The sequence below is a fragment of the Pseudochaenichthys georgianus genome, chromosome 5 (genome assembly GCF_902827115.2).
Source record: "Pseudochaenichthys georgianus chromosome 5, fPseGeo1.2, whole genome shotgun sequence".
NCBI lineage: Eukaryota > Metazoa > Chordata > Actinopteri > Perciformes > Channichthyidae > Pseudochaenichthys > Pseudochaenichthys georgianus.
Window position 1 is genome coordinate 11,628,443 of NC_047507.1, and position 12,430 is coordinate 11,640,872.

The window sequence follows — 12,430 nt, forward strand, 5'->3', positions numbered from 1 at the left end:
TCTGCAGCCAAAGTGTCCATCGGAATGTTCTGTGTCCTTCCACAACCCCTGCTGAGCTGTTAAAGTTTGAGTGTCCTCGGGCTGAGTGCCAGACAAGAGCAGACGAGACGTGGAACGTTCCTGTTTGGTCTCCAAGACGACGCTGGCTGAAGATGAGACATCCTCCCAGCACCACATGTGCTGTATCAACTACGGCTAGACCAAATATTTTACCTGGAAGATGTAGTCGCCGGGCTTCAGGTCGGTGATGTCAATCCACTGACAGTCGATGTCGTGCCTGTAGGTATCCCAACAGCCCACTGTGATGCCTTGGGCCCCGAAGTTTGCACATTCGTACCTCTTCTGGATACCTGTCAGTGTTCAGAGCAATTATTATTATGATTTCTAGCTTTACATTGTAGATTATTTTTCTTCTCTGTGTTCTCTTCTTATGGAAATCCTGTTAAACCTGAAGTGAGTAGCATGAAGCTACACTCAGCCACAGCGTGATATAAAAAGGAAAAAGGAAGACAGGATAATTACCCTCGTCACAGTGCGTGTCCTCCAGACAGAAGCTGGCTTTGTGTCCTTCTGCCACTTTAGTCCCGTTTAGAGTCAGCAAATCATAGTGGGTGAAAACCTCCATACTGTGGTAATGTCTGGATTGGACAAGTAAAAACACACAATGTTGAATCATCCTATATTTTTTATATATTTAGAACCTCTACAATAACATACATGCTCTCATCCATGGCCCACTCCAAACAGCACTGACAGCAGGAGGAAAGGGAAAAGGCTCATCGTCAGTGGGATATAGGCATTTCCATGACAGTAAGAAAGTAATTATTCAAATGTTTCCTTTGATTTAATTCAGCTTCATATATTGTATTCAATACATTGTTTTTCCCCACAACTGATTCATGACACTTTGACATCAATATAGAAGCACTAAAAGGTAAGAGAGAGGAAAACATCTGACAAACTTCAAAAAGACATCTGATCTAAATTGTTAAAATTGTAAAAATATTTCCTCTTCTAATGATGAATCTTCTAATGAAAAGTAATGAACAAAAAAATATTTTGCTGGGATTTCTAATTTCCTTTAAGAAAACTTACATCTGTGCCTTGTTGGCAGATAATTTAAAACATATTTTGTGTAATACTTATTTCAGCCACATGAAGCTGAAGTGCACCTCTACCCCAGGCTCCAAATGTGCTTCCTTCAGGGTGGATTTCTCCATGAACTTAACCAAAGGTAACTTTTTAAATAACATGTTTTTCACCCCCGAAACATTTTGTTCCTCTCCATTTCACTCTTAGGGGTCCATACTTTCATCTAGCATTAACATTAACAGTGAATCACTTTGTAGTAACACATCAGGCCCCAGAGGGCTCTTTGAGGTCTCACCTGTGACACTCGTGCCAGACCCAGGAGTGGTGGGCCGCCCGCGGTCTGAAGTCTGCCTGGCCGTTGTTGTGGATCTGGGAGGAGAAGCGGAGCAGGCGGCGGTACGAGGTGGGATCTGCTGTGTCAGCGCTGCTGGACAGACAGTGCTCCTCGTGGGCACACTGCAGCATGTACATGGGTCTGTCCTCCAGGTACGTGGTCTGCTCCACAGCCTGGGCACTGAGCACCAGGTCCGGGGCCACTGGGGGGGAGCAACAAGGGATGTCCTGATTAGGACCATCATTTATGACAGGAACTCAGAGTTTCCCTATTAGCTGTAAAGTATCAAGTAAAATTACTCAAATAAATATTCTTTACTACCAGAGTTGTATAAGCTTGTTATCCAACAGCATAACGTATTAGCTTTCCAGTTCCCAGGCCTAATTCATCGCAGACCTTTTGACTAGTCATAGCAGGAACAATTCAGAGTTTATTTATGACAATAGCAACGGCTCTGTTCCTTCTAGAGCCCCTGTGAGTAATGAGAACGAGCCAGCATGCAGAGTACCAGAAATCTGAAGCAAAAGCAGCCACACGCAAGCAGCATTTGTTCTATCACTTACAGATGTTCCACTCCCATTGTGACAACAACTTGAACTTCAACTTAAAGTGGTTTCACAAATCTTTGTTGCACAATGACATTCATTTGAATTGTACTTGAGCCTTGAACACTTCAAAAAGATCTTAATGTCTGTAGTATCTTTAATCCACAGTTTCTTACTCTGAGTACAGGAGACCCCCGCAGAGAAGCGTCCACCTCCTTTGGGACAGAGGACGTGTTTCCCGTGATGCAGACACTGATCCAGAGTCAGCTCAGTCCCTGAACATCTCACTCCACTCATCACGACGGCATCAGCTGAGACGTCTCCTTGCCAGTACCACGTTTCCTGATCAAAGAGAGGCACAGGAATACAAGGATTTATAAAAACCATAGTATGGTAAGTACAAAATAAAATAATAATAAAATTCATATTATAGTTAAAAATTCATAACAAAGTTATGGTATATGTTAAAATGCAATTAATGTCATTATTATAAGCCATAGTGTAGTGCATCCTTAAAAATGATCATAATAGACGTGAACACATTTATTCAAAATGTTTTGATACGGTATTTAAAAACCTTTTTTTTAAATCATGGTATAATATGTATTTTTTATTATTTTATTAAGTAATAATGAATTTCATCAAAACGTTTTTTAAATAGTTTAGCAGGTCAAAGAGATTCATAAAAAAATCCATTAAAAAAGTACAAGATGTTAACATTCATTATTAATAAAAGTCACAGTAAAGCATGTCATATAAAAATGACACATTATATGACATTTTGGAAAATAAAAGTCAAAGTATCGTATGTAATAAATAAAAAGCTATTCAAAATATCATAGTATTGTGCTTCATTTAAAGAACTCATAGCATAGTGTGTATAACAAATATATTTACAAAATACATAGTATAGTCAATACAAATTTAATAAAAACCATGACAAAAAGTAACTTATATAAAAGTTCTGTACTGTATGTCATGCGGGCCCAAGCATCAAAGGGCAAGGCCGAAACCAAGGGTCAGGAGGTTTACGGGACACCAAACAATACAGACCTCCCATACATAAAGTGATATTGAATATCAAAAACTGCATTTAAGACGTCTACAGACTTTTTAAAGGATTTAATGGGACCCTTATATCTATAATGTGCATACCTAAGGGTCTAACACACACCCATCTATGGGGGGCTATGATCTCACACTCCTGACTCAGCATTACGACAGCATCTTGCAGACCACAGGGAAATGACCGGTAAAAAACCTCATACTTTCCGTCATTTTGGAGGAAAGTGGAGGATTCATGAGAAAGACATTTGAGTGTGTGGGAGTACATTCTGCTGGGTTGAGGAGGGGGCAGACCTACAGAGGTACAGTTTAAGCTCTGTGTCATTTGTTCCATCTGGCGGTGGGGATTGCCTGCAGAAGTATTTAAAATTCAGACAGGAAAGAGAATCTGGGGAAGCTGAGTCCCGCCTCTGCTACGATAACAAAGAGCAGACGCTTAAACCCGCTGTTAACATGAGAACTCTTACGTAATGGCAACCTATACTGTATGCAGGGGTGGCGCCAGGGGGAGCTAGGGGGTGCTGAAGGACCCCCCAGGATTGCCTAAGCACCCCCAAGAAATATATATATTTCCCCCCCCGAAAATTATTATTTTTATTAAATTAAATCAGAAAAATTATTGATTACATCAATGCAAATGTGAAACAAACAAATGTTTGACCAAAAACATAAAGCCAACACAGAGTGATATGATTAGGCCAATGGCCAGAAACCATTACATTTTTGACCTACTCATAGGCAAATGACTTTGTGACACTTGAGTGACTTCCTGTTAGCTGGAGCCCCAAATTATTTGCTAACAGCAAAGTGACAAATGGATCGTTTTTTAGTCCTTAAACGTCCACGTGTGGACACTCAATCAAAACCAACTGAAAGAGAGAGGGATTGTGCACATAATAGGCCTCGTGAGTACAAGTAGCTTACTTCTGGGTGTCTGTGTTTCATTCAAGCTCTGCTCTGTGTGTGTGTGGCACGAGCCATTTTGTGTGCGTGCGCAAGCGAGCGAGAGAGAGAGCTCGCGCACCGGTGGGTATCTACCGGAGATCGTTGTGGTTAGCATCTGGTGCTAGCTAGCCAAGCTAACGGATATAAGGAGCTTTTACGACAACAAGGTGGAGGGAGAACTCTCTCCTGTCAGACTCAGATAACCTCAGCTCAGGTGAAGTAAAGGACTCTCAGTGTTTAGATAGTTAACTGTAATCTAGTTATCTCAGTGGGTCTCAAACGGTTTGTTTTAAAAGGGGAGTGATTTGTAAAATATCTATAAAGAAATAGAAAATCTGTTTACAGTTCTGTTTCATATATATGTTGAGAGATATATCCATAGATCTCATCATTTTGCTCTCAAAATGCACCAGATTGATGCTTTTAACTTCAATATTTTAAAAATAAATCTTCCCGGGACCACACTAGAGGAGGTGAGGACCCTCCTAGAGGAGGTGAGGTCCACTCCCCACTTGTAAAAACGGCACTTTACCCCTGCTTACACCTATATGCCGTGAGCTGATTACGAGCATTCATTGTAACAGTCGCGGGTACACTGTGTTTGCGTGTGGGGAGTGTTGCAGTAGAAAATGCAACTGTAGCGCTGGTACATTAATGGGAAACCCTCAATGTTTGAGCACCCTCTATGAAACGTCAAGCTACCCCACAGCACCCCCTAGAGAAAATCTCTGGCACCGCCACTGACTGTATGTGATGACAAAGGGACATTTTGATACCTCAACCTGATTATTAGACTTGGCACTGCCTTAGGTTTTTTATTAGTGGAAAAGCTATTTGTGATCACAAGAAGACCCTTAATTTCACACTGGAAAAGCACAACTTTGAAGCAAACACATGTTTACGTGGTCTTTCATTAGAAGTACATTGTCCCAAACAAACTTTAGCTCTAACAGAGCCAGTCCAAGTTCCACTCGTAAAATAACCCTGCTGTTATCAGTGAATGTCCCGTCATTCACAAATACTTTCCAGACCTACCTCATCTCAGGCAACAAATACAACACACGCATCTTTGCCAGCCTCTCACCTCGTGACATAAAGGGAACACTGGGGGTGTCCTTTAAAAAGAACGAGGTGAGCGTAAGCAGGACAGACTGTGACGCTGCTAAGTCATGCCGAGGGGCTTTAGCAGTGGAAAGCTCTGTTTGAACTTCAAACAGCAGACGAAAGTTTTACCCATCGCTCCCGCTGAGGAGTGTAAAGCTCATCTGTGCCATAGGTTTACTGCTCGCACTGTGAGGGTTTGACGTTTCTGGGACAGTTACAGGCCTATTCTGCCCTCTAGCATCAATAAAGCTCAAGATTGTTAAAGTGAAAGAGTGCATGGCCACAAGTACCACCAGAGGGATTTCATCTCATCCATATTACAATATTACACATGGATGTAACATCATTTCCAATCTATTAATCAAATGTAATCAGATCCAATATGTATACTAGCTAAGTTATTTAATTACCCTGACTTGGAACATTGGCACTATAATGTGAGGAAACAGAGAGCTGAAAACCCAGAGGAGCAGACTCCACAGTCTGTTTGGAAACAGACAACTTCATGTGTGTGTGTGTTTATTTCTTTCCATTTTACCAATTGAACCTGTCAAAGTGAAAAGGTAAATCTATTTTCACTTTCTGATAACATGACACTAAACACATTGAATAAATAATCACGATTATGTACAGTATTATGAAAATACGAATGGTTATCTACTGATCTTCAATACAAAATGACAACTTTTAACAACTCTTGTGAAAATCCTCAGAACCAATAGTGACAGGCCACGCTAACTTTTCCTGCACTGCTGAAAGCTCTGTTTCTTTTGCAAGAGCTCAACCTGCTCCAATAACCTTCTCCTTAAGATAAGATAATATGGTACTTTATTGATCCCAATTTGGGAAATTGTTTTTGTTGCAGCAGCATAAAAGGCATTTTACAATAAAACAAATAAACAAGAATAGAAAGAAAAGAAAAGAAAATAGAAAATATACATATTGAAATAGAAAGTATACATGTAGAATTTGACAATATATTATATATACAAATATATATATATATATATGACATTGAATATTAATATTAAATATTAAATATTGAACCGATTATATATGTGTAAAATGTACACACGTGGTTTTATTCCAAGAGAAACTATGGAGCAGAGTTCTCTTCCAGCCAGAGGTGATTTATTGTACAGTGTTATTGCAGTGGGCAGGAATGTGTTCCTGTATCGCTCCTTGTGACAGCGGAGCTGCAGCAGCAGTCTGTTGGAGAAGGAGCTCCGTTGACTGTCCAGCTGCAGGTGGAGAGGATGGGTGGGGTTATCCATGATGAACAGGCTGTTGTCCATCATGGATAACCCCACCCATCCTCTCCACCTGCAGCTGGACAGTCAACAACGGAGCTCCTTCTCCAACAGACTGCTGCAGCTCCGCTGTCACAAGGAGCCTGTATGGTGGAGGTAAGCTAATCTTAAAAAACGATTTGTTGGTCGTAGATCTGGGGAGCAACATTACCACTGTACCTGGAAAGCGTTGCTGGCGAAGCCCAGGCCGAGCTGTCTGCACACCACCATGGCCTCCATGGTCCCCCAGCTGTCGCTGCACACCGTGCCCCAAACCATGGAGCCGTTCCTCCCTCCCAGGACCTCCACACGGCCCTCGAAGGGATTGCGGCCGCCGTTTAACCTCAGCTAAGGACAGAGATAGACCAGTTTACCCTCAGATTCTATACAAATCCTAATTTTTGTATTCTGCTAAAGAGAGGCACTCACTCTGTTGTTGAAGCCCATGGCGGGAACATTACACCTGACAGCTGCGTCCTCCTCATGGTTGCATCCCAGAGCTTCACGGTTGAAGGAGCACTCAGTCAGTGACTTCTCAAAGCCAGAGCATTCCACCTCGTTCATGTGGACCGACCCGCTCCCTACGGGGAAACAAACACACGTTTAGTTGTCATTTAACTTATGAGTAAATGCACAGTCACTAAATATTGGACAAACAGATGGAGTATAAGCATCATGTACTTTACAGAAAACTATTTGTCATTGATTTACATCACTGGAAAAAAGAAAGCTGTTCACAATGACTTCAGGAAAGATGAGCCAATACTGGCTACTTGTGTGTTTTCTTAGAACAGCAAGGCCATCTAGAGACAGATGTCCTGTTGCCTAGAATAACAGAGCGAAGGAAAAAAACAGTCAGCTATGTCCAATGAAAACGAGACACTAGAGGTCTGTACACATTTAAAAATCTCTCTGTATCTTTTTTCCCAAGTAAAAGTTATATCAGTGCAGCAGAGTTTCCATAATAACATGTGGGAGTACTCTCTGCATGCTGATTCTCTTCCCATGTGACTGAGCAGGAATGTCTTCAGTGATGCGAGCTCTGCGGCCATTGTGCAGCTACCGGAGAAAAATACATTCACAACAGGAAGAACACCATGTTGATGTAATCCCTGCACACTTCCAGGACTGACAGATTATAAAAAGAGATATACTAAATTATACATTAATTCTGCTTTGCAAATGCAAAATCACAATTTGTGCTAATTGTGCAATGGAAAATGAGAGGAACAATTACACATTTTCCTAGAAAAACATTGATTGTATAACATAATTTCAGTAACTGCTGAAAACAATAAACTGGTTCTTTTTAATCTAAGGTCTGTGTGTGGTACCATTTTTGGATCCAGTGGTCAACTCATAAAGAAAGCCATACCAGTCAAATAAGCTTGTGCACTCTCCAACAAAAAAATTCTTCCTCTGAATCCCCAAAACGTTTTTTTTTCCTGGCGGGAACATCGTGTGCACTCTTTGTGTTTTGCCGTGAGAATAAAGCAGAGGAGAGGACAACTAATCCAATGCACCGATGAGTCTCATAAGGCTGCGGTGTATTGCATTTCGCAGAATCAGGTTCTGGGTCAATTTATAAACATTAATGTGCGACATACATACATACATTCCCGATGTATTTATATGCTGATTTAAGGTCTGGTCTCATTGAAGCGAGGCAAAAACAGGTGGTGGTACAGAGGCCAAAGATAAGGTGGAGGTGGATGTCTCGGATTTCAGTCCATACCTTTCATTTTTACAGCTGGAAATGAGTTCTACTTGATGTTTTGCTTGGACTTTTATTGAGTGCTGTAAATGTGAAATATCATCAAAGCCAAAAGCCTTTAAACAGTTCAAAGCTATTTCAAAAAGATCTCTGAATGGTTGGAGGGATGGTTTTAAGCCTAGCTCTATGGTAGTGTGGATATTTAAGGCGATGCTTAAAAAATATGTCAGCGTTATTAATTTAGTTAATAAAATCCTGGCTTAGGGCGAGACTTCAATTGTCTGGTGGTCTCTGTACTGTATGTGGTGTAATTTATAATTAAGAGGGATTATAATAATTGTATGATGCAAGACATCACTTTTTAGGAAATGTTTACATATTGTGCCTTTAGTTTGCTCTTTAATAATAATCTATATATAGTTAATACATAAAACAATTATTAGAAAAACACTAAATTCCTTTTTTACAATTGCATTTCAATTATACTTCTGTAACACTTCTCCTTGTTACTTTTTTTAAAATAATATTTTATTCTGGCACACTTAACCCTCCATAAACTGTAAATGAACCACCATGAACAGTCGTACCTTGCCCCAGGCGGGCTCCAGTCAGAGCCTCTTTGGCGCTGCCGAAGCCCAGCTCTCTGCACACCACGGTGGCAGCTCGGATGTTCCAGTTGTCGTCGCACACCGTGCCCCACACCCCGTTCTTCAACACCTCCACTCGCCCCTCTCCAATCAAAGCTCCGCCTCTTAGTCGCACCAAGGGTTGCTGCGGAAATAGTACACCAAAATAGTATATCAGTGAAAATGTTACAGAGAAAAGTCTTTAAATTGCAAAGGGCTTATTTGAAAATCTACAGGAATTGATAACGTTTGCTTACCTGAATGTATTTACTTTAGTTAGTCAACTGTTTAAATGTTGGCTTAATTGCAGTGCAGCAAAAAGTGACTAGCTAAAGAGCTATCTTCATTAAAATATTTACAATATTTTCACTCACTGTTAATATGCACACCTTTTTCACAATTGCATTAGAGATCTAAATAAAGCAAGTTCAAAGTAATACAAATGTTTTTCTTGTGATACTCGTGGTTTTATTTGGATTACCATCGTCTTTTTGTTTCGCTTAATAAACAGAAAAAATGATGTTGCCGTGGTGATTCCTGTAAACAATAAACACCAGGCGGGAAGGCTGTTTGTCTAATACGATTGTATGAAGGCTATGTGACAGATGTTTAGCCTTAATCCCTTCAAACGTTTCCAGATGCTTTACCACAGGGCCACTTGATCAACAGGAAAAGCAGGAAATGTAGTAATCCACTGCTGGATCAAGGGATGAGTATAGGTTACCAAACCAAGAATGAACACTAAAAAAACACATGCAAGTTATTAAATAAGGATTAATTAACTGACTAATAATTTCAGAAGTAAAAATAATTCATCCAAAAGCTGTCATAAACATCTGCAGCTTGTGAAGCTAATATTAGCCATATGGCGACTGATTTGTCAGGGAGTGTTGATATGTTTCATATAGTTTTATTGTTTATAGTATGTTCTCCCACAAGGAAAGTCTCATGGGATTACTCATTGTAGAATAAAATAATTCTTTAGAAGAAACATTACATCTGATTCTACTCAGTCAAACTAAATCATCTGAATCCAATGCAATGGTCGACCTGCTTTGCATGCCATACTGCCTTCATTCACACAGGAATGTATTGAGTATTTAAAACCACAGTCCATAGCATGTATCACGGTCAAAGCCCAGTTTTCCTTTCTGCCTCATTATTTCAGTAGGTACTGTTTTCTTTGACAAAAGCTTCCAAGATATATGTCTATATACACTATATACTATATACTGCACTTGAAGCGTTGCACCTGGCTACAGAAACAGTTGAACATCATAGTAATACACATTCCTCACATAAAGAACAAGAGCTGAGTTTTAAACCCAGGGCATTCTCCTTAAGAAGCGACAGATCTAACCACGGCTCCACTGTGCATCCAAGCATGCAGCATTTGACCTACCTCCACCCTGTAGGCCTTGCTGTAGCCGGCGTTGACACTGGGAGCGAAGGCGCGTCCCGGCACACAGCTGACCACCACAGGCATGCCCTTCTCACAGGTGCTGTTCCCCTTCAGCACTATGTCTCTGCCCATATTACATTCGGACAGGTCGGACTCGTTGCCGGTGCAGTTGACAGAGGAACCCCAGTAGTTCTTCTTACGACGCTTGGCCAGCGATCTGAGAAAGGAATGATACAATAAAACAAACTATTACACATTATACTGAATGCTTTTTCTGTTCAGTTGGAATGGAAAGTTTCCCTTACAGACAAAATGGTTGGCACTGTGAAGTCTTTTCAAACAGCACAGCAACATATTAAGCAGCTGCTTTATGGGCATTTTCGTTATTTATTGGGAGCAGTTCAACACTGACCATACCACGCTGTGAGCCACAATGGCGGTCTTGTTGTTAGAGTACCTTAACCCTCTCATGACTCCCATACTTGAATGTAAGTAATCAAATAAAGGTCATTCCGGAGCACAACAACAGTGGACACTGAAGCAGGTCTGCACTTTGGAAGAAGCAGACCATGTAATGAAACCAGCATGCGCTATATTTACTGCCTTTCTCTTTTTTTAAAAGCTCAGCCTGATGCCTTAAACAAAATGTACCTCCAGCTAATGGTTCGCGAAATGTTTAAGAGATGCGATATTTGATTGAGGAGTTTCAATTTGTGTTGGGTTGTTTTTGCACGTTTAGTAAATAGGGCTCTCCTTTGTTGTTACAGATTGAATGTGATCGTTCACCTCTTTAAAAAGGTGAGCCGTGTGAGACCATGGGTTTTAAAAACACACACAGGCTCAGTGATCTTAAATGAAAAACAAAGTGTTCTTTGCTCGTTTGATGCCCTTTAGTTTGTGATTCATTCAGTAAAACGCACCCACATGTAAGATAAGCATCAAGTCAGATGAGCTCATGTCAACCAAACCATAAAATAGAACAATCTTTCATCAAAGTCATCTTCTTTGCTCCATTTCACCGTATTATAGGCATCTCTATGCAAAGTCAGACACACAGACGATAATATCAAGGATCACTTGACCACGGCATACGTCATAACGGTATTAACTCACAGTATTTGTAAATAAATGTGTGTCTGATAGCTCTCTAAACTAAACTGTGGTTCTGGGAACCGAGATGATAGATGATAGAACACTGGCTGGATGTGAATAATGAATAGATTAGATTCATGAAAACATACCCCATGCACATAAACTTCACTGAAGACTAAGCTAACCCAGATATATTCTTTAAAAGTGCAGGTGGCTTCATTTATTTCCACACAAAGGTTTGATTGTTATATTTCTATCTCTAAGCTGTTTAAAAGTGTGCTCTTTTATGTTGTTACCAGATCAGGAGATTTGCTCATTACGTTATTCTCCCACATGTCTTAAGCATCTTCTTTTTTTTTTAACCTTGGTTCCGATCAGATAACAATTTTAAGACACAAAGTGTTCTAGAAAATGTCTGGCTTTTTGTTACGCTGTGAATTTTGATCAGCGGGAAACGATCGGACCCTAAAGAGCCACTGTTTCACAGCGTATGGCACCGAGTGGTTCCCCAGCAAGACCCATCCTTCATCCTCTAAAACGTCCTCCGGCAGTGTTTGGCTTCTCGTCAAGAATCTCCAGGCTAAAGTCTGTTTAATTAATTAAACAGATGAAGGGTTGAGCGATGACCAGTGTGAACACACATGTTTATGTAACGTTGCTTGGTTTGCTATGATAAAACATTCCTTAAAGACTGAATATCATCAGTTCCTCGCAGCGAACACATTTTTGTGTACATAACAAGTGTCACACAGGAATGTGTTGTGTTTTATAGCATGTTTTTGACACAGGTATGAATTTAAATGGTGTCATTATATGAAGCACTACAATATTTCCATTACTTAAACTGTAATTATCTCAACTAAACTTTAAATGTTTACGTTTAAGTTCAAGTGAAGTGAAACCTTTCATTATATCTAATTGGCCTTGTTATAATCCTGCTTACGGCCCCAGGCAACTATTACTCACTTGTAGGGTCGAGCATTGAAGGGTTTCTCCCCGGGGAAGCCGTACATGCCACAGATGACCTTGCTGTTTTGCTCCGTCCAGTCCTCGTTACAGATCTGTCTCCACTTGCCTCCGTCTTTCACCTCCAAGAAGCCCTCAGTGATGGGAACCCTCTTCCTTTGAGAGTAAGTGGCCCTGAGCCTCACATCCTCCACCTGCACCGGGAAAGTCTGAGAAATAGAGACAAATGTTACATCACTGCATGCCATATGAGAAA

General features: G+C 40.6%; 1 protein-coding gene across 1 annotated transcript in view; it reads right to left on the reverse strand.

Annotated features, from left to right (window-relative positions):
* The window catches only part of loxl2a (lysyl oxidase-like 2a), a 33,447-nt gene that overhangs the window by 5,005 nt on the left and 16,012 nt on the right, over positions 1–12,430 (reverse strand). Inside the window, exons 4-12 of the mRNA XM_034084145.2 lie at positions 12,175–12,383; positions 10,117–10,333; positions 8,676–8,859; positions 6,804–6,955; positions 6,555–6,722; positions 2,148–2,313; positions 1,388–1,628; positions 523–638; positions 214–350 (exon numbers count right to left, since the gene is read on the reverse strand). Of these exons, the coding sequence (XP_033940036.1) occupies positions 214–350; positions 523–638; positions 1,388–1,628; positions 2,148–2,313; positions 6,555–6,722; positions 6,804–6,955; positions 8,676–8,859; positions 10,117–10,333; positions 12,175–12,383 (1,590 nt within the window). The remainder of the gene's footprint in view (positions 1–213; positions 351–522; positions 639–1,387; positions 1,629–2,147; positions 2,314–6,554; positions 6,723–6,803; positions 6,956–8,675; positions 8,860–10,116; positions 10,334–12,174; positions 12,384–12,430) is intronic.